Raw genomic sequence first — 24,730 nt, 5'->3', positions numbered from 1 at the left:
TTCCAGTTTATAGAGTGAATTTTAATATTAGTCTTCACATCTTGCCAGGTAAAATCCTTAATGATGATACAGCACTTAAAGAATACAAAATTGACGAGAAGAACTTTGTAGTGGTTATGGTTACAAAAGTAAGTGTAAGGGATTTTTTTTCTTCTTTTTTTTTTTTTTTAAACCTTTTCCCCCACAAGCCCAATTTTTAGAAGTGTTTTATATTCTTTTACTTGGCTAGATCATATATTATATATATATTTTTTTTTTGTATTTTCTTTTCTGATTTTGTTGTCTAGCTGTTGCTAGATGACTAATATTTTTTTCACTGAAGACTCCCTTTCTTCATATTTTAACAAAGAAAACAAATTGGTAAATAGGTCTCCCATTTGTCTGTTGATCGCAAATATGAGATAAAATTCCTGATTGCCACCATCCCTATACAACTGGATAAATGTATAGAAAAAAACCCTAGACTAGATGGGACTTTGAAGGAATCATACATAAAATTTAAATTGTGAAATCTTTATTTTATCAACATTTATGGCATAACACATCATATTACAAAACAATTACTTTATACATAATATCATATCACCATGAAAGGATGTCATGCAATTGTTAAACAATGGTCCTGATTAGTTACAGAGATGATTCTGCGGAAACTGGCGCGTTTTGGAGTAATATAACTCCTTCCTCAGGGATAGCAAACACTCTGTGTAAGGGTGATATAGTTTGTCAGATTGAAAATCCATTTATTTATTACATACTGTATACACGCAAATAGTGTCTACATGGTTCCAAATGTATAGGTACACTCACAATATGAGAAGATCAAAAAGTGTATGAGTTTTCAATCGTATTAAAAAACAGACTCCAAAATGTCAGCACCTCCCGACCAGGGCACCTGCGGACACTGGGCACCTAAGGATCCCATCAAGAGTGAACACGGGCCAGCAAGATCATTACAAAAAGAGGATTTACATAATAAAAAATGTCTAATATGTAGACCACATAGTGGAAGAAAAAGGTAGCCGTAGAGTGACTAGGCGGGAACATCCACCATTATACTTTTCATCGGTCTCAATGTTCCCAAACGGATATATTGGCATCTACATAAATAAACCATAGGCTGTATATACAGAGGTATCCATGAATCTCTGTCCAGTCACACCATGTGTCCTTTTTAAAGACAACATAGATGAAGGAACTAATTATCTTTTAAGCCCAAAAAAGAGGCATACACTTCCAAATTCCACAGAAGTAGATAAGCTTACTATTAAATGTAAGAGTCTATGTAGTGCTTACCATCACGGACAATGTCATGGCATACTCGGTAGTCATAAGAGATCGTTTGGGGCCCAGTGAGTGCAGCAATGTGTGGCCCAAGTAGCTGGGGGTACTGGCTTCCTTTGCCACTCCCCCTTCCTTTGGTGGCTGTGTCTGTCTTCTCAGCGTGTTGGCAGTGCGCCGATGTGTGGCGTCACTCCGCACTATGTAGCGTGGTGGCGCCGCGCACCGACACATTGGGGGCGGTGCCGGTGATGTTCCTCATGGAGCAGGTGTGGGATTTGTGGTTGGGCTCCATTTTCCTTTCTCAGTTCCTTTGGGGGCGGTTATCATTTTCAGTATCTTTCAATCAGGGCCCAATATAACTGAGGCTTCCTTTTCACAATTTGACACTCCTTACTTAGAGGTGCCAGTTTGGATCTCTTATGACTACCGGGTATGCCATGACATTGTCTGTGATGGTAAGCACTACATAGACTCTTATATTTAATAGTAAGCTTATCTACTTCTGTGGAATTTGGAATGTGTATGCCTCTTTTTTGGGCTTAAAAGATATGTATTCATTAGTTCTTCATCTATGTTGTCTTTTTAAACTGGACAGAGATTCATGGATACTTCTGTATATATGGTCTATTTATGTAGATGCCAATATATCTGTTTGGGAACATCGAGGCCTCTAAGTATAATGGTGGATGTTCCCACCTAGTAACTCTGCAGCTCCCTTTTTCTTCCACTATGTGGTCTACAAATGTAGACATTTTTTTAATGTAAATCCTCTTTTTGCAGTTATCTGGCTGGCCCCTGTGTTCCGTCTTGATGGGATCTTTGGGGGGATTGTAGAGGAAGCAAATCTTCCATTTTTAGACGAAGTTCGACTTTCAAAGTCCGAACCAAGCTCATGACCACAGCAGCAGCCGTGAGCTTGCTTTAACTCCATGTTTACCATGCCATTCATAACACGTAACTTGGTAGATATTGGTAATTGTCATTTTTCTTGTTACCATCCGCATGTAGAATTTCAGCTTCCTCTGTGCCAACTTGAAACTGCCACATTGCTACATTTGGTGTTAAATGGTGATGCAAGGATCTGAATATAGAAGTATTTGCCTAATTGTTTTCCAGGACAGCTATCTCTGAGATCATTGGCTTCTCCTTCAACGAAAGTGCAAACCAAAAATAGGCTAAATTATTGTTCCACTCCCCCATGTCCTCCGGTTCATAAAACATGCATGAGGAAAAATCCATGATTACCCAACCCCCTTGTCTCTGTCACTCTCTCTTCCAGGGGTACCACAGATTCAGCTACAGCCCTGTCTCAGGGTCTTATGGTACACCCAAGCCCTCAACTCTGTCATCTGACAGTCTGGAGACAGGAGGAACAGGGTGTCCTGAGAAAATAGTTACTTATCTGTAGGATAAATATATTTAATAGATTCCTAGTAGGATTCATGCTTAGGTGTGGAAAGCATTTTTTTTTTTTTTACTTAGCGGTGGAAAAAGACTAGGCTTAAGCTGGGTACACACTAAAATTTTTTATTTTTTTTTCGTTCAACTCAGTGGGCTGAATGAAAAAACTGACAGATCACCTTACTAACCGTTAGTACAGCGATCTCCCCCGCTTTGCCTTTGTGTCTCCCCCTGCCAAAACACATTGCTCAGCGCTCGCAGCCATTGGCTGCTCGTGTTTTATCATGCCCGGTTGACAGAAGCTGTAGAACAGAAAGCTGTACACGTGGACTGAAAGTTAGCCGGTTCTTTTCAGCCTGTGTACCCAGCTTCACTTATGATCTTAGATTTCCTACAATTTTGGGTAGATTTGGGTTTGTCACCTAGTACCTTTTTTTTTTTTTTTTTTTTTTTTTTTAAAGTACAGAGTTGATTTTTTTTTTTTTTCAGTTTTATTTGAAAGTTTGGTTGGCAGTGGATCCCCCTTTTCAAGAAATTCATTTTTTTTTTTTTTTCTATCCAGAGAACACTGCTCATCACAGATTACTACTGCTCACTATGATATATAGATAGATACATTAAATGTATTAGAAGATTTAGTACCACTAACAAATTGAAGCCAAAACTGCAACTTACACTTTATAATCAGTTAAAGCAAAGTGATGTATGTGTTAACCACTACTCTTTTAGTGCATTGGGATACCATCCATTTAAATGAATGGCACTTCAGTGTGCTGTATATCAGTCTGAAGCCAGCTAGAGTTTCAATCCACTGGTGCTTGCCCAAGAAATAAATTCTGGGTGGGGTTGTCTTATTGTATTTACTGTTTATGTCTAAGTAATATATGATCATTTATTTCTTTATATTTTTCCTGTTTAGCCAAAACCAGCATCAGCCCCCTCAGTACCAATTCCAGCACCAACTCAGCCAGTTAGCACTGCTACTGCTACTGCTGCCCCTTCATCACCACCACAGACATATACACCGATTTCCCGAACCAATGCACCTGGGTCCCTTCCATACCCCTTACCTAATATCCCTTTACCTAGTCCAGTAGTTACTACTGAACCCCAGACAACCACAGCTAGTACAGAAGAGAAACCTGAAGAGAAGACAGAAAGTCCTGAAGAGACAGTGAGCCCTTCATCAACGGAGGGCAGGTATATGAAATTCATTACATTTTTGTACATGATTCTATTTGCATGATTTTAAAGTGATGATGTGCTTCACTAAATATGTATTGTCTATTTAAAGTGTCCATATTCACTTTAAACCTACTGCCCCTTAGGAACGTGTCTGCTTACATATGCTCATATTTTGTAGACCTCCTCAAGAGGCCAAAATATTTGGGAGCTCTAAAATCCAAGTGTCAACTTCCGTTTTCAAAGTTGCATTTGACCTCCCATACTGCGCCTCACTATTGGTCATTAAAGCTGTCCATCCATGTTGTAGGCTATACCGAGACTTAGGATGAGATGAGCACACTTTCAGGAATTGAACATATTTGACCTCTCTAAGCTTTGGGGTTCCCAGGAAGCCCCAGAGGGCATCTTTCAAAAATTTAGCACTCACACATGATCACAGATTCTCTTTAAAAGTGCAGCCAATGTAAGCAGAAACTTTGAACTTCATAGTAGGCAATTAAAATTATGCAACAATATTTTCATGCTTGCCTATTCATGGCCCTAACTTTTTTGTTAGTATTTTAGAAGTGTTATTCACTCATGTTTTCCAGAAAATTTACTGCCCGCCTTTGAGAGCTTTCTGTACAGTTTTTATTGCTTATAATATGCAATGCATAGACTTCTTTCAATTGCACCACTGTGCAAATGCTTTTATGTAAAAGTCCTACAAATCTGAAGAGACACACTCATAACTGTTACATATCTAAAAGACCTGTGTATGTTCTTGACACCCTTTGGCTAAGAAGTTATAAATTCCTGGTGAGTAGAAGAGAGAGAGCACTTAAAGCTAAAGCTGCACTTTACAGCTTCAGGAAAATGTCTTGAAAGTGTCGGGAAGTGCTTTAAAGGGGTTCTAAAGGCAGAAGGTTTTTTTGTTTTTTTTTAACCTTCTTGGATTCTACGCATGAAGGTAAAAAAAACCTGGGTGCAGCTCCTGCCCCCTTACACTTACCTGAGCCCGCTGTCGGCGGACCCAAAAAGAAGAGGATCTAAGTTGCTTTGTGCAAAACCATTGCACAAAGCAGGTAAGTATGACATATTTGTTTTGTAAAAAAAAAATTACCTTTTTAAAATCATTTTAAGTACTACCTTTTGACCCATGCCATTACATTGCCCTAAGTCCTGAAAGCTTTTTTTTGTTTGTTTGTTTTCTTTTTTCCCTGCAGTGTACCCAGTGACTCTTCTCGGCCATCACTTTTTGAAGATGCAACTAGCGCACTTGGTAAGTTCTTTTATTTTCTTTTTTTTTTTTTTTCCCCAAAGGAACAAAGACCATAATATTTTGTTCTAGTAGTTGAAATTTGGAAAAAGACAGCTAGCTTCTGTTCCTAGTAAAAGTGCTGGAGTTTTGGGAGGTGGGGAGCTATTGCAGGATGTGGACAATTCCAGGCCTTCTACCTGCATCAAAAGGGCAGGATGTCATGCAACGGGCCTAAACACCTAGTTTGCGAAAGGCCTCATCTTTGTAATTTACATCTGATGGTTTTATGGTTCTACCTCTATATTTCTGTAACTCCAACTCTGGACCTTTCGGTCTCAGCTCTTTAAGCTGCGGAGTCGCATGCAGTTGCTGTGCCCACCCCTTCCCACCTCCTGCCCAGTCATAAAGTGTTTTGTATTATGTGAACTCATTCACAAAGTACAAAGTTTATGGGCAGCAAGGGGAGGGGCAGGCAGAGCTGCTGTGTGTGAGAAGACAGCGTTTCTCCTCTGAGCCCCAGAGTGTAGCGATGGCTATCCTGAAGCTCTGTAAAATTGTCAGATGTAAAAAAATAAAGGAGGTCCAGGAGGTGGCATACACCTTGCGGGACTTAACTCATAGTATGCCTGCACATTTTACTAATTGGCTAAATTCCTGAAGTTCAACTTTAAGGACTGGTGAGCTGCAGTATATTATTGTTATTTTCTTGTATTTTGTGTTTAGATACATGTGCATTTTATTTAATCATACAGCAGTTTTCACAGTTCCAGCCTTTTTGCACTTGTTCTTTAGTAACGTTGAGTGGCAGCCTTGTACTTTGTATACAATGCATAACCCCCCTTTGTTTTTTCAACAGTAACTGGTCAGTCATATGAAAATATGGTAACTGAAATTATGTCTATGGGCTATGAGCGAGAACAAGTTATTGCTGCCCTTAGAGCCAGCTTTAACAACCCTGACAGGGCTGTGGAGTATCTCCTTATGGTAAGCATATATCTTCTAATTCTATCTTTTTCCAGTTGTACTGTCTATTAGTAATTGCCAATATGCACCTATTATGGCTATGTCTCTTACTTCTCTGGAGCAATTACTACTCAGAGGGAGCAGTATAACGATGAAGAAAAAAATTGTAAATGTACTTTAGATTGTAATTCAGCAATTTTAAGTGGAATCAGCTGCCTGTGAAAAGCTTTAATTGCTATTATTTTTAGTTTCTTCTTGTACAATACTCAATAGTTGTATCCATAACTGTAACATGCAGGGGTGTGGAAATTTTTTTTAAAAACTACTTGTCCAAGGACTAAATTGGGATCCAAATCTACTTGTCCTGGAAAAAAAAAATGTTTTTGTTTTTTTTTAACCAAAACTACATTTGAACCCCCAAAAAATATTTTCGGAAAGCAGTGGTGTTGGAGAGTAAAATAATGGTAGTTCCAATTTATATCACACAATATTACCACAAAGATGGTAAAAAAATATACTTAATTTTAGGGTACAAAACAGCAATAAATTACCCCTTTTTTTTTGTTTTTTCCGGTAAAAAATAAATGTTGAGGGTGCACTGAGTTTCACGTGTGCTCCTGAAATGGGGACAAACTTTAATACTCTATTTTCTATAGGTGACAAGTTTAAAGCCCCCTTATAGGTCACCAGTTTAGTGCTACAAAGGAGGTCTGGTGCTAGAATTATTGCTCTCATTCTGGTGTGCGCGGCAATATGTAACGTGTTTCACAATCAACTTTTTCATGCATAGGTGCCCTGGCGTGTGCTTTTACTTTTGTACGTGTGTACATGTTGGGGGGGGGGGGGGGGGCCTTAAAAAAAAAATGGGGGGGGGGGGAGAGGGGGTGTAATGTGCTTGGGTGTAACTGTAATTTTTTACAATTTAAAAAATATATATATTTTTACTTGCCCGCAGTAGGGCTAAAGGTTTAAAAAAAACTGCCCGGTGCCTGGAACTATATGTCCCGGGCGTCGGGCAATACAAATTGAACATGCTACACATAAAAAATAAAAATGGGTTTGATATGAGGTGTGTACTTATGCATTTTTTCTATGGCCATGACTAGTGGTACATTTCACCTCTATTTTAAAGGAAACTTGCATTGAAGGCATTATAGTGGTTCTAAAGATAGGGTGTTTTTTTTTTACCTTAATGCATTCTATGCATTAAGGTGAAAAACCTTCATGGTGCTGCTCTGACTCTCCCCTTTATACCTACCTGAACCTGATCTCGATCCAGCGTTGTGCATGAGAACAGTGGCTCTCTCTTCTTATTGGCTCAGAGACAGCAGCAGGACCTATTGGCTGTTGCTGCTATCATTCACAGCCAGTGAGGGGGGAGCAGGGGCAGAGCCAGCTCAGTAATGAGCATGCATGAGTGCCCCAATTGCAAGTGGCTTGCTATGGGGGCACTCGGCAGGTTGGAGGAGCAGACGGTGCTGGAGGGGGATCAGAGAAGAGAAGGATCGGGGCTGCTCTGGAAAACCATTGCACTTTTAAGAAAATAAAATCTGAAGGCTTACATTCATTTTTAAATCAACAGAACAGCCAAGTATTTATCAACAAGCCTTCATAAAATAGTTCCTAACAGAGATTCATGCTTCCCACCTGTTGAGATTTGTTTCTTGAATAATTTATTATACAGATACTAGTTTTCTTGTGTTCTTTGTGGTTTTGCTCCTTGCCTTTTTGATGGGTGGGGTTGTGTGAACAGAAGTGATGTGAAAGGGATAGAGTAGGCGACATATATGACCATTTATTAATCCTGTGTGGAAATTTTGGGGCGTGACAAAGGAGAGATGGGTAGGGGATGGAGAAAGAAAGGGAAATGGAAGAGAGAAAAAAAATGAGGCAAGGTAATTACTACATTGTCATCATGGTTCCATATAATTTCAATTGTCTAAAAGGGATCTGTATGAACGGTGCATCCATCTTGGTAGTTGGTTCATACCTCCTGGTTAGATAAAAGTTTGTATGTATAATCTTACACAGTTTGTAAGTGATTGTGGGAAAAGGAAGAATAAAAACTTGCTTGTTCCAGTTCAGTGACTTGCAAGTGATTAAGGCAAGTCTTTCTGACATCTAACCACTTTCTGACATCTGTCATGCTCTTTTCAAATTAGACCTGTGCCTTGATGCCCTTAAGCCACCGATTTTGAAGTCCCTTTTTTTTCTTGCGGCCATTTTGCAGTGCAGGTTGGAATTTGGTGGCTGTCTACACATAAGTTATATGCTAATGATATCTTTTAAGGCCATTTGTGACTTAAATTACGCTGTCTAAGAAATTCAAACACTTCAAAGACCAGCTATTTTTTCGATATGTAATATATAAAATGTATGTATGTATTATTTATCATGTAAAATGATGCTCAGAAGGTTGTGAATATGAGAAACTTACACTTTTTTTTTTTTTTTTTTTTTTAAAGGGAATCCCAGGAGACAGAGAAGGTCAAGCTGGTGCTGATCCTCCCCAAGCAGTCAGTGGTCCTACCCCACCTCTGTCGGCAGGAGCTGGTGCAGCTGCAACTACAACTACAACTACACCCTCTACACCTTCTTCTGGAGGTAAATGTGTGTTTATGCCTGTTGAGAAGACGCTGCTTTGAATTTGTATGGACGATTGCTGGCAAAATGGTAACATAGTCAAATCGTGACTACTGATATGCATTGTAGGCTGTAGCTTAAAGATGATTTGCAGGCATGGTATGTTTTTTTACGTAGTTGCATTGGTCCTGCTTGTACCACTGTAACAGTGTAAATAATCATACCTGGCCTATACAACAAAGCTGGAAATTGGTGAAGTAGACACCACTACTTCAGTGATCTCCACTTGCTTATGGGTTCTGTACTGAGCATTTGTTGGGCTGCATTCTGAACACAGGTCTGCCACTCGGCACAGGCGCCATTCAGAGAATGCATTTTCTGAATGAATACAAAGTGTTCTGTGGACAGTGGGGAGAGTGTGACATTACCACCGCTTGTCTCCCCAACTCGTTTTCCACATCATATTTACTTGTGTTAAACTTTTTGGTAAATTTCTTCAGTTACTTTCTGATTTCCATGCCTAGGCAAAAGATGTCATACATCCCAGCAGTCTTCAGGAGGGGAGGGTTCTCAGCTCAGCCAATGTATGAGCTAAGGGCAGATGGATTCCAGGAAGTAATTGATACATAAATCAGCTCTTACTCAAGATAGCCACTGCCAGAAATGCCAGGGGATGTTTTTCAAAATGATTTCTTAGCAAAATAAAGCATGGAGAAGTAGATGGATGGGGGAGTTTGCGTTGAATATTAACAATGAATTAAATAGCATTTTTGGTTTGTGGTGCTCAGATACAGTGCAGTTCCACTTTAACTCAAGCTGGTCTTAGGGGAAACTATGCTGATTAGACAAGTTTTTTTCCAACCTGTTAATTTATCCCAACTGTTGATACTCATAGAAATGATTTTTTAGAATGGCTAGTTCAGACAACTGTCATCTCATGTCTTTGCATATTTTTAAAGTGAACCTGATATGGGCAAATAGGTTTTTAAGGTCGCAGCAGTACTGAAGAGATGCCAGGCAACTGTGTTGGCCTCCAAATCAATTGTGAAGCCTCCATGGATTTTATACCCAGGCTGTACATTGGGCCCTGACTTCTGACCAAATTGCCTTTTCATGCCTCTAAAGCCAACGTAAGTTTGGGCATTTGACCGTTTAATGGCAAGGTGTGGAAGTGGGCAGGGGTTTAGGTCCCACATACAGGCTGGGCATAGGATCTCTGCAAGCAACGCAGATCATTGTGAAGGCCACCACAAGATGCCTGTACTTCAGCACTGTTGAAACTATGCCAGATTGGGTTTACTTTAAAAAGACAGCATGTTGACAGCAGGGCAGCAAAGAATTTTATTTTTCAGCTTACAAGGTGACATATATGTATTTTTCATTTATTTTATTTCTAGGAAATCCCCTTGATTTCTTACAGAATCAACCTCAGTTTCAGCAGATGAGACAGATTATTCAACAGAATCCTTCTCTGTTGCCGGCACTTCTACAACAAATTGGGAGGGAAAATCCCTCATTACTGCAGGTAATTTCCTTTGTCATAAAACTGCACTAGTACCCATGTAGAGTATAATGACTGGAGATTTAGTCAGGATATTGGCATCTCTCAAAGGTAATATTAAAGTGATAGTTAAACCAATAGTCCCCTATGTGATAACATATAAGTGACCGGTCCTCTTTGTGGTGTGGGGCAGTGTGTGCTGACCGTTTCCTCACTTGCTGCTGCAAAATGTAATTGCCAGTTTTTAAATTTCATTGCCGGCTTTTTTTTTTTTCCTTCACTTCATAGCTCCAAGAAGGGGCTGTCACTCACTCCACCTCTACAGTAAACAAAAGGTCAATTGGTGACTCCGCCCCTCTGTTTACTTTAGTGGCAGGGCGAATGACAGCTTCTTCTCGAAGCTATAAAGTGATGGGGAAAAAAGCTGGCAATTGCATTTAAAAACCGGCAATGACATTTAGCGGCAGCAAGTGAGGGAGTCCTGTATGCAGTGCTCCCTCACTGTATACACTGCTTACCTCCTCTCTCTTGCCTTTCTTTGCCACCACCTCAAGAATTTGATGAGTCCAAGGTAGTTTTAATTGTTGGTAGTAGGGAGTTACTACTACAAATATTACTTTTGTATATTCACAAACAGAGTTTATCTCTGGTCCTAATATAGATCTTTGTGGTCATGGTTTATTCAACTCCCTTCACATTTTATCCTGTGCTGAACCCTGATGGTGGGGGTGGTATTAAGTAGCTGGTCTTGCCTAGGGTGCAAAATAGTCCAACACCGGCTCTGGGTAGGGAAATTTTCTGAGTTGATTCCCAATAAGAGATGCACTTGTAGAATTTTAGCAGACAATGAAGTGCAGTAGTCCACTGTTTGGTGGACTGGGGGTTTGATGGTAGAAGTAGATTGTAAAAATTTGAAATTCTCTTAAGTTTCAAATTAGCCTGGATGTAAAATTGCAGTAAATCTGAGTATAATGCTATCAGTCCAGTGGATTTTGCTGAGGGTATGCTGCAGGTGAGAGAAATGGTTTTTATTTGACCTATTTACAACAATTAAATGTATCTTTTGTTTTTTTTCTTTTCTGTATTTCTAAGAAGTAAATACCTGACTAGAGTTTCAACTCTGTCATAAATAACTTTAGCTGGAGCTGGGTTTAAAGTGGTTGTAAAGGCTCATTCTCTCCATGAAGGTAAAAAAACACCTGTCTGCAGCAGCCCCCCCAACACTTACCTGAGCCTCATTGCGGTCCAGCGATATAAACGAGATCCTCGGCTCTCCCTCATTGGCTGAAACAATAGCTGGAGACATTGGCTCCCATTGCTGTCAGGCACAGTCAGTGAGCTGATGAGGAAAGGGGGCTGAGCTGCAGCTCTTTGTGTGAATGGACATGCAGGGCAGCAGCTCAGGAGCGGTCCTGCATGGATGCCCACATAGCATGCTGCTTACATTGGGGGCACTCAGCAGGAGGGAGGGCCCAGGAGCTCCAGTGGGGGACCCAAGAAAAGTAGGATCAGGGCTGCTCTGCTGCACAGATTGGGTAAGTATGACATGTTTGTAATTTTTTTTTTTAAATGCCTTTAATATGACTTTTAACCATTAGCCGCCCGGCCAATGGCCGTTTGGCGGCTTGAAATGCGCTCCTAAATTCCGGGTGCACGCCATTTGGCGTGCTCCCGCACATGCACAGTTTGCGGCGCAGCAGCGGGATCTGTCACGGGCCGTGCACCTCGGACACGGCCGATGACAGATCCGAGTACCGGCTCCCGTAGCTGGTACCATGTGACCTGCTGTGACCAATCACAGCAGGTCACATGATAGTTGTATACAATGGATGGCTTCATTCATGATGCCATCCATTGTATACTAGTGCCTAGCTGTGAATGGTCACAGCAGGTCACATGCACATGTCATGTGATTAGCTGTGACCAAATCACAGCTAAGCACAAAAAAAAAAAAAAAAAAAAAAACTGAATGAATCGATTTCATTCAGCTAAATGCTTGCTTATAGCAAAGTAATTCTTTGCTATAAGCAAACTGTGTATAAAAAAAAAAAAAAAAATACTGATCACTCCCCCAAAGTACTACAATGTTACTATGGTAACATTGTACTACTTTGGTCATAGTAAAATATGAAAAAAAAATCTTTAAAAAAATGTAATAAAAAATTAAATATAATAAAAAAATAAAAAAAAAATATATATATATATTTTTTCATACTGTCACCAGTCAGTGTCCCTGTTCACCGCCATGCCAGTTATATGAAGACGCTGTACTGCACTGGTGACCGTATGTAAAAAAAAAAAAAATGGTGAAAATAATTTTTTTAATTTTTTCATTTTCCGAAAAATTATGACAAAAAAATACAACTTCAAAAAACTCGCCATGCCTCTTATGAAGTACGTCGGACTGTCTACTCTGCAAAAAGGGGTCATTTGGGGAATATCTGTACTATTCTGACATTCTTGGACCTCAAGAAATTAGATTGGCTGTCAGTACTTCAGGATTGATCAATATTCAGATCTATACCATAGTTTGTGAACTCTATAACTTTCCTACAAACTAAAAAATACATCCTAATTTGGGTTATTTTCACCAAAGACATGTAGCAGAATACATCTTGGCCTAAATTTATGAAGAACAATTATTTATTTGTAAACTTTTATAACAGAAACAAAGAAAAATGTGTGTTTTTTTCAAAATTTTTGGTCTTTTTTTGTTAATTTAGCAAAAAATAAAAACCCCAGCGGTGATTAAATACCACCAAATGAAAGCTCTAGTTGTGTGAAGAAAATTATAAAATTTTAGTTTGGGTACAGTGTTGTATGACCGCGCAATTGTCATTCAAAGTGTGAGAGCGCTGAAACCTGAAAAATGGCCTGGGCAGGAAGGTATAAAATCACACGGTATTGAAACGGTTAAAGTAATTTATATTGTCATTTTCTCATTTGATCTTATTTTTGTGTGTTTGTTTTTTTTATTCTGTTTTTTTAAACTTGGTAGTAACTGTGTACAAATACTATATTAATTGGTGCTTTCTTGCCTTGATCTTTATAGGATAGTTTTTGTATCATATTTGGTCTATTTTTATACCTTTTTTGTTTCTTTGTTTCTTACACTTTAACAGCAAATTAGTCAACACCAAGAGCAGTTCATTCAGATGTTAAATGATCCAATCCCAGAATCAGGAAGTCAGGGAGGAGGAAGGGGAGTGGCAGCTGAAGCTGGAAGTGGTCATATGAACTATATTCAAGTGACACCTCAGGAAAAGGAAGCTATTGAAAGGGTATGTACTTGTTAACATGCACACATTGGAGAGTATTTTTCAAAACTGGAGCATCCTGAATCTGGAGCAGCCATGCCGGGCAACCGATTAGCTTCTATCTTCAGCTTATTCAATTAAGCTTTAAAAATCCAAAGGTATATCTCTGCAATTTGAATGTTAAATGAAATCCAAAGTGTTTCTTAAATAAAAATATTTTTCTTTATCATACATCCCAGGATATTTGGTACCTTCACATCCATTACGATAGGGTCATGCCACCACCTTCAGCTGAGTGGACACAGGCAAAAAAAAAACATCAAATCTCCTCACAGACCTATAATCCCTTCTAGCTAGGCATTGCTTCAGTTTTTTTTGCCATCTTAAGTGATGTTCATGTAAGTGCAGACTCTGCAAGAAAATAGCTTGATTCTCTAGACTCCATTTAGGAAACAGTAGACCGGATTTCTGAGTCTCTTCACTGAACACACACGGGCAGGCTGTAATATTTCTGTCAATATTGTAGGCTGCCCAATGGGACCCTGTGCAGTGATATATTGCCTTTTGGACTGGCAGGGTGCTATGTCTCACCAGTACTTAGGACCTACCCATCCTTCAGTTTAGCTGTGAGTGGGCTAATTTATGTATTATGCCTCCTTTATTTTTAACTGTTTCCCTGTATGGATTCCACCCAAACACTTCACAGCAGTAGCAGTGTTTAGGGGTGGTCTGGCAGGCTTTAGGCACCACGTGAAGAAGGTGGAGCAGTCCTGCACCCCATGCCTGCAGTTCATGGCTGGGATGACTAGAATATGCATGTGTAGTACTACTAATGGCGTCACAGAGGGACTGAGTATTTGGGCATCTGCCATCATGGCCTCTCTACGTGAATGCATTCAGAGGTGACTCGCATCACGTACTGGGGAGGCAGTCTACCAGTTGCAACAGGCAGGCCATGCCTTTCAGCAGGCCATGTCAAAGCAACAGTGGAAAGGTTGGCATCAAAGGGGAAAGATTCCTTGATCAAGCAGGGAGGAACTTGGACATTGCTCCCATTGCAATATATCCCCCGGGGATCTGTTAATTCCGGGCAGCTCTGACTACCCCCACTTGTCTGGTCTTTCCACTATCTCTGGTACACCTCCCTTCACTTCCTTTGTGTCAAGGCAGGAACTCCCATCTACTATTGCTGGATTGCAACACCAGCTCTCTGGAACCCTTTCCAGTTTGGACCATATCAGTTGCAAACACAGGAGTACCCCCTCTTCCTCATTCACTCATTGATGGAGGAGGAAGAGTGAATTCCAGTGAGGTGGATGTGGAAGACTCCCCATCTGAGAAATCCCATGGTCCCTTTTTTTTTTTTTTTTTATCTCAGAACCAAAATGCTTTTGTGGGTTTTCTTGTGGAAGTGGTCCAGACTAAGTTAAAGCTGAGTCCTCTGCAATGAGGATTACAGAATTTGGATCATGGCATGCACCACAGCATCCTCAATCTTTTCCTGTACATCCACGTTTAAAGGATGTACTATATACAGATTGGGCTCACCCTGGCAAGGTTTGTTTCACTAAAGCGATTTTCTCTGCAACACCCCATGTCAAGAGCTTTTGCTTAGAAATGGAGTACTGCTATGCTAGATCTGGCAGTTTACTATTTTATGGTTCCAGTAGATGAGAGCCCAGTGCTTCAGATAAACGTCAAGAGACCTTAGTTTTACCCAACCCACCCATAGTCAAAATACGTCTTAGGCTGTAAGTGGAATACCAGGCTTATGGCTGCAGCAATGTGCGATAACTCTTGTATTATATTTTTCAGTTGGTGATTCCATTTCTGCTTAAAGTTATCCGTGCAGTGGATTTGTTTCTGGATCACTTTTAGAAGCGGCGAGATGGGCATTCCCCCCCTTCCTGCTGCTTTCTGGTGGTTTTGGGGCTTCCTGCCTAATGTAAACAAGGCTGTTTGTTTTTGTTTTTTTTTTCCAATCTAATGCTTTACATTGTGGAGGATGTGTGGTCTTATTGACCCCAGATCTCTCCATAAAGAGAACCTGTCACTGCTTAATACTATCACAATGCAATGGAAGTTTACATGTGGTTTTTTTTTTTTTTTTTTTTTTTCTTTTATAATGGACAGTATAAAAATAAAAAAAGTAATTTAAAAAAAATTTCAAGTGCCCCCGTCCCCCCATGCTCTTGCGGTGGGGAATGCATACATAGGTTACACCCACATATGTAAACAGTGTTCAAACCACACTTGAGTTATTGCCTTGATACCTCATGTGTGGTGACATGTTGGGTATCAAGTTACTCGGCGTAACATCATCTTTAATTAAAAAAACAAATATATAACTCCTTTTTGTAAACTATTAAAGTGTATTTTTTCCCCCCAAAAACTGCTTTTAAAAAATCGCTAGGCAAATACCGTGTGACATTACTGGTATAACTTTATGAAGAAATTAGATTTTTTTTTTTAAACACATCATATTTATCTGCTCTGTGCAGTGGTTTTGCACAGAGCAGCCCTGATCCTCCTCTTCTTGGGTCCCCGCCAGCGATTCTGGCTTCTCTCCCCTGAGCAGTGCCCTCATAGCAAGCAGCCTGCTATGGGAGGCACTGGTATGTGCACGCTCCTGAGCCCTGCTCTCTGCATCCCTAAGGCACAGCAGAGGGGGACTTGTCCCCACCCCCGCTTTCTCCTTACAGGCTATGATTGATAGGATCCAGTGGCTCCTGCTGCTATGTCTCAGCCAATAAGGAGGGAGAGACCCGGGAAAGCCGAGTCTCCTGTGCACATCGCTGGATTGAAATTGGGCTCAGGTGAGTATTGGGGGGAGGGGGCACTTCACACTAAAGGTTTTTTTTACAATGCATGAGGGTAAAAAACCTTAAGCCTTTACAACCACTTTAAGCACACACTTCACCCCTTGATTACCCCGAGATTTTAACCCCTTCCCATCCAGTGTCAGTAGTATAGTGACCGTGTATAGAATTATCACTGATCACTGTGTTAGTGTCACTGGTGATGTCAGTGTCAGACAGTTCCCTCGCAGTGTCAGATTGCCTGCCACAATCACAGTGCCACTATAAGTCGCTGATCACCGCCATTACTGGTATAATTTATGAAGAAATTAGATTTTTTTTCTATTTTATTATCAGATATGTTTTATAGCAGACAGTAAACAGTCCTGCCGCACAGCCACGATGTTTTTAACAAGTGACAGCTTTTACAGTGAACTTCTCCCTGTACTACGGGGGGGGGGGGGGGGGAGTTAGGGGGATCGGGCAGAGAGCATGTTACATGTTCCACCCTAAAAACGGCTGGAAAAGGTGAACTTATCCTTTAAGGTGGTAATGTGATACCATTCCTCTGTGCAGAAGCCATAGGCAACAGAACTAGAAAAGCTAGTGCTCCCATTCCCAGATGGAATCTTGAGACTCAAGTTATTTTCATGCTGAGTCTGCACACATGTGCCCATCACCTAGAACAAAACAAGAAAAAAAAAAAAGTGGGATCATAACTCTGTCGTAATGGAAATGAAGTTACTGGTCCTGTGATGCACTCCAGGAAATGAACTTTATAGGTAAGCAAAAAAAGAGTTTTGTCTAATGGGGTAAGTATGAAATATTAGATATGTGTAAATAAGGCCTCAACAAATCCCAGGTCGCTATGGCAGCTAGAAATTGCATCCTGGCGCCTGGGTTCACACACTGCCTCCCATTGACTTCACTGCAAAAATGCTGGAACACATGATGTCTAGCCTATCGTGCAAATCTTTAAGTTTGAAAATGCATCCAGAATGGTGTATGTGTGAACTGGGGGTGGGGGGGAGAGCTTCATTCACACCTGGGCATTTTGGGATTGTGGCAGAATCTCTGCAATCGCAAAACGCAGATTCTCTAACAATTTTGTTTTGGTCGAGAGGGCCCATTGGATGCCGGCAGCCTGGGGTCCACCTGGCTGTCCGCTCCGCACCTTTATTTTTAAGTTGCTCAACTACCGTGATCGAGATCTGGCGCTGTGGGTGGCCAGGGCTCAGGGGGAACTGTGCTATGAAAACTATAAGCTTATGTTTCCCAACTACTTAGTGGATACCTGACGGCAACGTCGATCCTTTGATGCTGTCAAGGCCCAACTGCTTGCAAAAGGCCTTCTCTATGGCATGCTGTTCCGTGTGAAGCTTAGAGTTCAAGATGGTGAAACTACACGTTTCTTTACTGTGCCTGAGGAGGGCAGCTTCCTGGTTGGAGACCCTACAACCACAGCGCTGATCCTGCTTCACCACTGGAAGAGTACTACGGTTTACTCGATCTACTGTCTTTGTCCCGGTCCCTCCTCTGCATCGGGACTTCTGGAATATCCGTTTATCAAGTTTTATTTTAAGCCAGTGCCCTCGGCTATAGTAGAGTGACCTGCCCCATTAGATATGAGGCGGCATCTCTGACATGTGAGCTCCACAGACTTTTTGCACTCTCTCCACGGACATTCCTATGGCTTGTTACCTGATTTTGTTCAGGGAAACATGACTCTCCCGATTTGGGGGGGGTGGTCAGTTATGTTTTTTTGGGAGTCTAATAGTTTTTTTTTTTTTTTTTTCTCTGACACATCTGTACATTTGATATTTCATGTGGTCCAGTTTATGTATGGTATCAAGCTGATCTACAAGTTTTTCTGATGTATGTCTTACAGTTCTGTGATTTCCTCTCGGGATTCAGCCTGGGTGATCGCAACTGTTTTCCAACACCTTTATTATGGAGACCCCTGATTTGAAATGTATTTCTTGGAACGTGCGGGGCCTCAATTTCCCCGTGAAGCATTCCTTGTTCTTCCAATTTCTCAAATTGTATAATCCGCATATTTGTATTTTGCAAGAAACCCATTTGATGGGCCGTAAAGTATTAGGCTTGAAGAGAGCTTGGGTTGGTCACTATTATAATGCTACGTATTCTTCCTATGCCCGAGGAGTTAGTGTCCTTATTCATAAATTATTGCCATTCACCCTTCTCCATCTAAGGCTGGATCCCGAGGGCAAGTACGTTTTGATACATGCGATGATCAACTGTTTTGAAATGGTAATTGTTGGCCTCTATCTTCCATCTCCTGCTTCTGCACACTTTCTGGCTGCTTTAGCTTTGCTCCTGGCCTCATATCCCACGTTCTCCTAGCTGGCGATTTTTTTTTTTTTTTTTTTAAATCTCGCTTCAAATCCTAGTGTTGACAAACTTTATCCTGACGCTAGTGGGGAGTCGGAATTGGCCAGGTGGGTGGGGCTTTACCAGTTCACGGACATGTGGCTTTGGAAAAGTCCTGAGACCAGGGCCTGTACCTGCCACCTGGCATCACATAGAACAATGTTGAGAATTGATCTTTGCTATGTTACGACTCCACTCTTAGCGAGGGTCTGAGAGATCTCCATCCTTCCTAGGGGGATATCCAATCACTTCTCCTCCACTTTTTCTGATGCTCCGGGAGGAAAAATTTGGAGGCTATTGGATTACTGACCCGGAGGTAGAACCCTCTATGGGGGAAGGCATTGCAGCAGTATTGGGTCTCTAATGAGGATTCCACTGCACCTACTAATAACTGGGAGGCTTGTAAGGCTACCCTTAGAGGACAATACTGTACCCTGATTGGGGAGTTACAGGTCAGACGACGGTCGGAAGTGGAAAGGGTGGATCGAAGGGTGCAGGATTCTGAATCCAATTATGTGGCTATCCCTGATCCTCTTACTCACCAGAACTTGCACCTAGCTGTTAGGGATCTTTACTTTTACGCATGGAGACCTCCAGGAAGGCGCTGCTCCATCAAAAACAGCATATTTTTGAACAGGGGGATAAAGCTGGATGTCTGTTGGCTTGATTGGCTAAGGAACAAACTGCCTTGACTACAGGCTGAGGATGGTTCTAGGATCCTTCATCCAGTCTTAATCATCGTTTTGCCGACTACTATGCAAATTTATATTCCTCTAAAGCTACCTATATGCCACAGGACCTGTCCCAGTAATTGGATCATATTGAATTGCCATCTCTCTCTCCCCAGTTCAGAGAGGACAGTTGGAGGCTCCGATTTCCTTGGACAATCCAGCAGGCAATTGCCACTCTCCAATCCGGTAAAACGCCGGGTCCGTATGGCTTTCCAATAGAGTTCTATAAAACATATTTTGAACAACTGGCCCTCTGTTTCCATACACTTTTTAATACACTACTCGAGATGGGAACCTTGTCCTCTTCTATGCTCCAAGCGGCGGTAGTGATGATTTTAAAGCCTGGGAAGGACCCGACTCACTGCTCCTCCTACTGACCAATTTCCCTGTTGAACACTGATGTGAAAATACTCACTAAGGTGCTTGCTGGGAGGCTGTGCTCGGTTATTACTACGTTAGTACACAATGATCAGACAGGCTTTATGCCAGGTAAGGTCACTGACATCAAGATACGGAGACTATTCACTCATATATCTATGGCTCGGGACAGCAACGACCGTGGTGTGGTGCCGTCCGTGGACGACGAAAAGGCCTTCGATTCAGTTGAGTGGGAGTATTTTTGGGAAAGTGAGACATTTCGGACTTGGCCCCAATTTTATTTCATGGGTCAGATGCCTGTACAATGCGCCATTTGCAAGAGTCCGTACTAACAATATCCTTTCTCCCCCTATTGCTCTCCAAAGGGGCACTCGGCAGGGTTGCCTGCTTTCGCTGGGTCGGTTTGCCCTGGCTTTTTGAGCCTTTGGATTGCATGATTCGTTCTTCCAAGTCCATGTGAAGGCTACCAGTGGGCGATTAGGAGGATAGGGTTTCCTTGTATGTGGATGATACTTTTATATCTGAGGGACTGCGATTCGTCTCTTAAAGCAGCACTTGACCTTATCTATCGCTTTTGTAGTTACTCTGGGATACGTGTAAACTGGGAGAAATCAATACTATTTCCTCTTATATCGGGATCTTTGCCTGATATATCATTTGCCCCTATTTGATTGGACTCCAAATTTAAATACTTGGTTGTGATGGTTCAGTGTGACCTGACTAAATACCTCTCGGAAAAACTTCATCCTCTTACAACAATTTCAAGTTAAATGGAGCGCCTGGTCTACCCTTCCTATTAGCACCATAGGCTGAGTGAATCTTTTTAAAATGATATTCCTACCTAAATTTCTTTACTTTTTTCGACACGCCGGTACAAATTCCGTAGTCACTTTTCCGTTGAGTGGATGGTATTGTTTCTGTGTTTCTCTGGGCTGGGAGGGCCCCTAGACTTTCCCGATCTACCTTGCACTTACCCATTGATCGTGGTGGCCTGGCACTACCTAAGCTGATTTTATACTATTGGGCTGCTGTTTTGGTCACGGTGCGCTGGTGGTTCTCCCGGCCTAGGGATGATGCAGCGCTGATCCTGGAGGTGGCTGCATTGGGCTTTTATGCAGAACTTAGCAACTTGGTTTATAGGGGTCCGAAGTCCAACCCAGACATCACTTTTCCCATGCTGACGACCTTGAAGGTGTGGAGACAGGCTAGGGTTCAGTACAGCGTATTTAATACCTACTCCCCTTATACGCTGCTTTGGGGCAACCCTACACTCCCCCACTTGCTCACGATACCAGATCCAGTGGTGTGTGCTCGATATGGCATAAAAACGTTGAGAAATATTATGCCTCGTGGTGTCCTGTTTTCCTTTTAATGACCTTAAACACAACCATGGTCTGCCTAATCGGATGTTTTTCCAGTTTCTTCAATTACGACATGCTCTTGCTGCCCAATTTCCTACTCCTGCTGTACAGATTGACCCTTTAGAAAGTTTGATAGAGGAGGACTTGCCTAAACCTCTGTCCTCTCTCCACTCCCTGCTGCTACACCTATCTACCCCTAGAATACAGTCGCTCTACAGTAAATGGCACGCAGACCATCCATCCCTGTCGGAGGATGATTGGGAGGATTGTCTTTTGCAATGCCTCCCTACTATGATCTTAGCCAGGGATCGTTTTATACAACTAAAATTTGTCCATAGAGTATATTACACCCCGTAGTGACTGGTAGTGATATATCCTGGTAGATCGGATGAATGTCCTGGTTGTGATATGGTGGTTGGCACGGTTAGTCATATGTTTTGCGAATGTACGAAGCTGTGTCCCTTTTGGACCGGGGTATTAGATACTTATAATGCTGTTGGTAAACTGTCCCCATGGATCCGCTGATTATGTTGTTAGGCCTTACTGACCTCGTAGAAGCTCCTAAGCATAGCAAACTCTGTGTTTTTATTCTCTGTTATGTTATAAGAGACCGTTTGTTGGGATGGAAGTTGTCTATCCCACCCACAATCTCGGGTTGGAAGATGGTGCACTTCCATTGTATAAACTTACATATATGAGTCACAATTGTCCAGCTAAATTTTGATAAAATTTGGGTGGGGTGGGTGGAGGCACAGGGCCTTGCGATATAAACCATGGTGCTTTCCACATTGGGACTGTAACAAGTTTTTATTATTTGTCTGATTTGCCGCTATTTGTGTAATCTGTCTCTCTCCTATACACCTTTTTTTTTTTTTTTTCTTCCCCTCCCCCTTTCTTTTCCATCTTGCTCTTTCCCACTCCCTTTTCCCTCCTTCGTCAGCTTACACTCTATGATTTTCTTCTCCTTCCCTTAGCGGGTTGTTACTAGCTAGACCATAATGTGTATGCGATTACTGAGTCTGCTCAGGATACCAGGTTGATTCTGTAAGATTCTCAGCTTTGGAAGTTAGTATATACTGCTATTTACTGTATGCCACGTGGTTGACCGTTTTGATGTACCTTACATTGTTTTGTACTTCTGTAAGATTTCAATAAATGCAACTGTTTAAAAAGAAACAAAAAACAAACTTGCTTCTAACGTTTTTACTTTTTTTAGCTGGCTTCTAGATTCAAAACAAATTTGTCAAGCCCTGGTGTCTTCACAGTAGTCCTATGTCCATGGCTGTGTGTAAAGGTGTCATACAGATCAGTTACCCTTATGAGGGCATTTATTAATTTTTTTACTTTTTACCAATTTTTTATTTTATTTCATGTGTAGCGCTGCATATCTGTTTTTATTATGCTTGTTGAGGGTTAAGGGTTTTTTCCTTTTATGCTAGCAGCTTTTTACATTTATGATTTATGTGCGCTCACTCTGATCCTTTGTTGTTGATTTGTAACTTTGCTGTCCTGTATGGAAACCAAGTAAATGGACACAAGTTCAAAAATTGCAGTACTGGAGATGGATAATCGGACAGTGTTTTTTCAGTCTTGCAGAATATGGTTTGTGTTAATGCATTTGCTATCTCCTTCCTACAATGTATAACTTGCTAACAATGCTTTTTACCTTTTTTATTTTGCAGCTAAAAGCATTAGGATTTCCTGAGGGACTGGTGATACAGGCATATTTTGCATGTGAGAAGAATGAAAACCTGGCTGCCAATTTTCTCCTACAGCAGAACTTTGATGATGATTGAAAAAGACTATTTTTTATCTCACTTCACACCAGTGCATTACACTAACTTTGCTCACTGGATTTACTGGGATGATTTGGGCTCATATCCACAATATTTGGTGTACAATAGTCAAGGGGGGGGTGGGTTAGGGAAATATTGGAAAAGCTAGGATATAATGCAAAAATCTGCTATAATTGAGCAGTTGCAGCAATGATTGTGTGTTATGGGAAAGATTATTAAAGACGAAATTTGAAAATATAGCTTCTGCAAGCATTTTTCCCTTCTGAATACCATCTGCTACTTTACATATATTTTATTTTTTCACTAGTATATTTAGATCCAGAAATTTAGTGTAATGCCCTGCCTCTCGTTTTCTTTCTAACATACCTTGGTATTGAAAAAAACTGGTGCTATTGGAGGTATTTGCAATTCGCAGTAGCACCAGCTTGTGACCTTGTAAGACTTTAGGGCTTTAAGGAAGACTTATGAAATGTAAATGCCAAACTATAGATAGGTGATAATTTGCCTGAAATTAGTGCACAGAACACCTTTTGTATATGGCAGATGCTGTGAAAATGGGTTCAGAAGCACTTTCTTCCAATAAATAATCTTTACTGATATATTTAAGTAAATCCCTGATCATTGGGTGTGAAGTAGCCACTTTCTGTTCTGGCTGACAAAACAATGTGTTTTTTTTTTTTTTTTTTTGTTTTGTTTTGTTTTTTCCTTACCGTTAATTGAAATGGATAGCTTTCTAATTGCTCATTCTCTTCAATTTTTACATTGCAGTAAAGGTTTTAAAACAACTTTGCATGTTTTTTTTGGTTTTGATGGAGCCCACTTGCTGTGTTTTAAGTAACATTTTTTCCAGTGATCACTTAATTTCCATGTCAGATGACATTGTGCAACCTGTTCTTACTGTCAGCTCATTTACCCTATACTTCTCCTGAATGAACACTTAATGCCAACCAGACCCATATCAATATGAGCTGCTTAATGTGAGAAGCTGGCAGAAGGGTTTTTGCACTGTTTTACTTTTCATCCCCCTGTAGCAAAATATTCTGTAAGAGTTATTCTGCTATAAAGCTGGCATGACAGAGCTTGAGAGGTCAACACATCCTCTGATATTTTTAAAGGGCATGGCATATAATTGAACTGTTAGGACTATTTGTGTATGTACCACTTATATACTTTGGACGAATGGACAGATGGACAATCGGCAAAAACAAACAAAAACTAAAAAAGATATGCACAACATTAAAAGTTCTCCTTGTACAGTGTGTGGTTAAAATTATTTGCTGTTCCACCTGATTGTATGCTTTCTATGATAGAATGGGCTCGTGTCTGTCAATAGCCAACTTGCGTTTTGATGGTGTGTTTTTAATAGTTTACAAATCTTCACTCAAATCTTACAAAGATAATCTATATATAACTTGCTAATCAGGACATAACTGTTTGACTTGATCAGAAGAGGAAAGAGCTGCAGAGCCATTTGATTCTTGCAGTAGGTAGAATGTTTTCATCTGTGAAGCTCCGTGTACATCTGTGTAGTGTGTTAATGTTGTGCTGTAATGTGCATTGCATTAAGGTAGCCATTTGTGTGAATGGGCTCTTTAACACACTGGAATGTACAAAAGCATGCGTGCACCATTTTTCAATTGCAACCCACTACAACATAATGTTACCATGTGTTGCAATGCTGGTGCGTTGGGTGGTGTTCAAAATGAACATATGTGCCATGCACTGCAGTAATAGTGTAAAAGCATAAATCTGCATTGGTAGTACAATACTACAGTGAGGAACAGAAATATATGAACACCCTGCGATTTTGCAAGTTCTCCCACTTAGAAATCATGGAGGGGTCTGAAATTCACATTGTAGG

The 24,730-nt window shown here is 40.9% G+C and overlaps 1 protein-coding gene across 1 annotated transcript in view; it reads left to right on the top strand.

Annotated features, from left to right (window-relative positions):
* RAD23B (RAD23 nucleotide excision repair protein B) overlaps positions 1-24,128 on the top strand; it is a 45,281-nt gene extending 21,153 nt beyond the window's left edge. Inside the window, exons 3-10 of the mRNA XM_089682606.1 lie at positions 49-128; positions 3,605-3,885; positions 5,076-5,131; positions 5,967-6,094; positions 8,539-8,677; positions 10,054-10,181; positions 13,280-13,438; positions 22,756-24,128. Of these exons, the coding sequence (XP_089538732.1) occupies positions 49-128; positions 3,605-3,885; positions 5,076-5,131; positions 5,967-6,094; positions 8,539-8,677; positions 10,054-10,181; positions 13,280-13,438; positions 22,756-22,869 (1,085 nt within the window). The 3' untranslated portion in view covers positions 22,870-24,128. The remainder of the gene's footprint in view (positions 1-48; positions 129-3,604; positions 3,886-5,075; positions 5,132-5,966; positions 6,095-8,538; positions 8,678-10,053; positions 10,182-13,279; positions 13,439-22,755) is intronic.
* Positions 24,129-24,730: the final 602 nt, after the last annotated feature.

This window comes from Staurois parvus, unplaced genomic scaffold, assembly GCF_062004578.1.
Source record: "Staurois parvus isolate SC_StPar_1 unplaced genomic scaffold, SC_StPar_1.0 ptg000292l, whole genome shotgun sequence".
Lineage (NCBI taxonomy): Eukaryota > Metazoa > Chordata > Amphibia > Anura > Ranidae > Staurois > Staurois parvus.
Note: the sequence above shows the minus strand (reverse complement) of the source record. Positions and strands in the feature narration are given on the sequence as shown.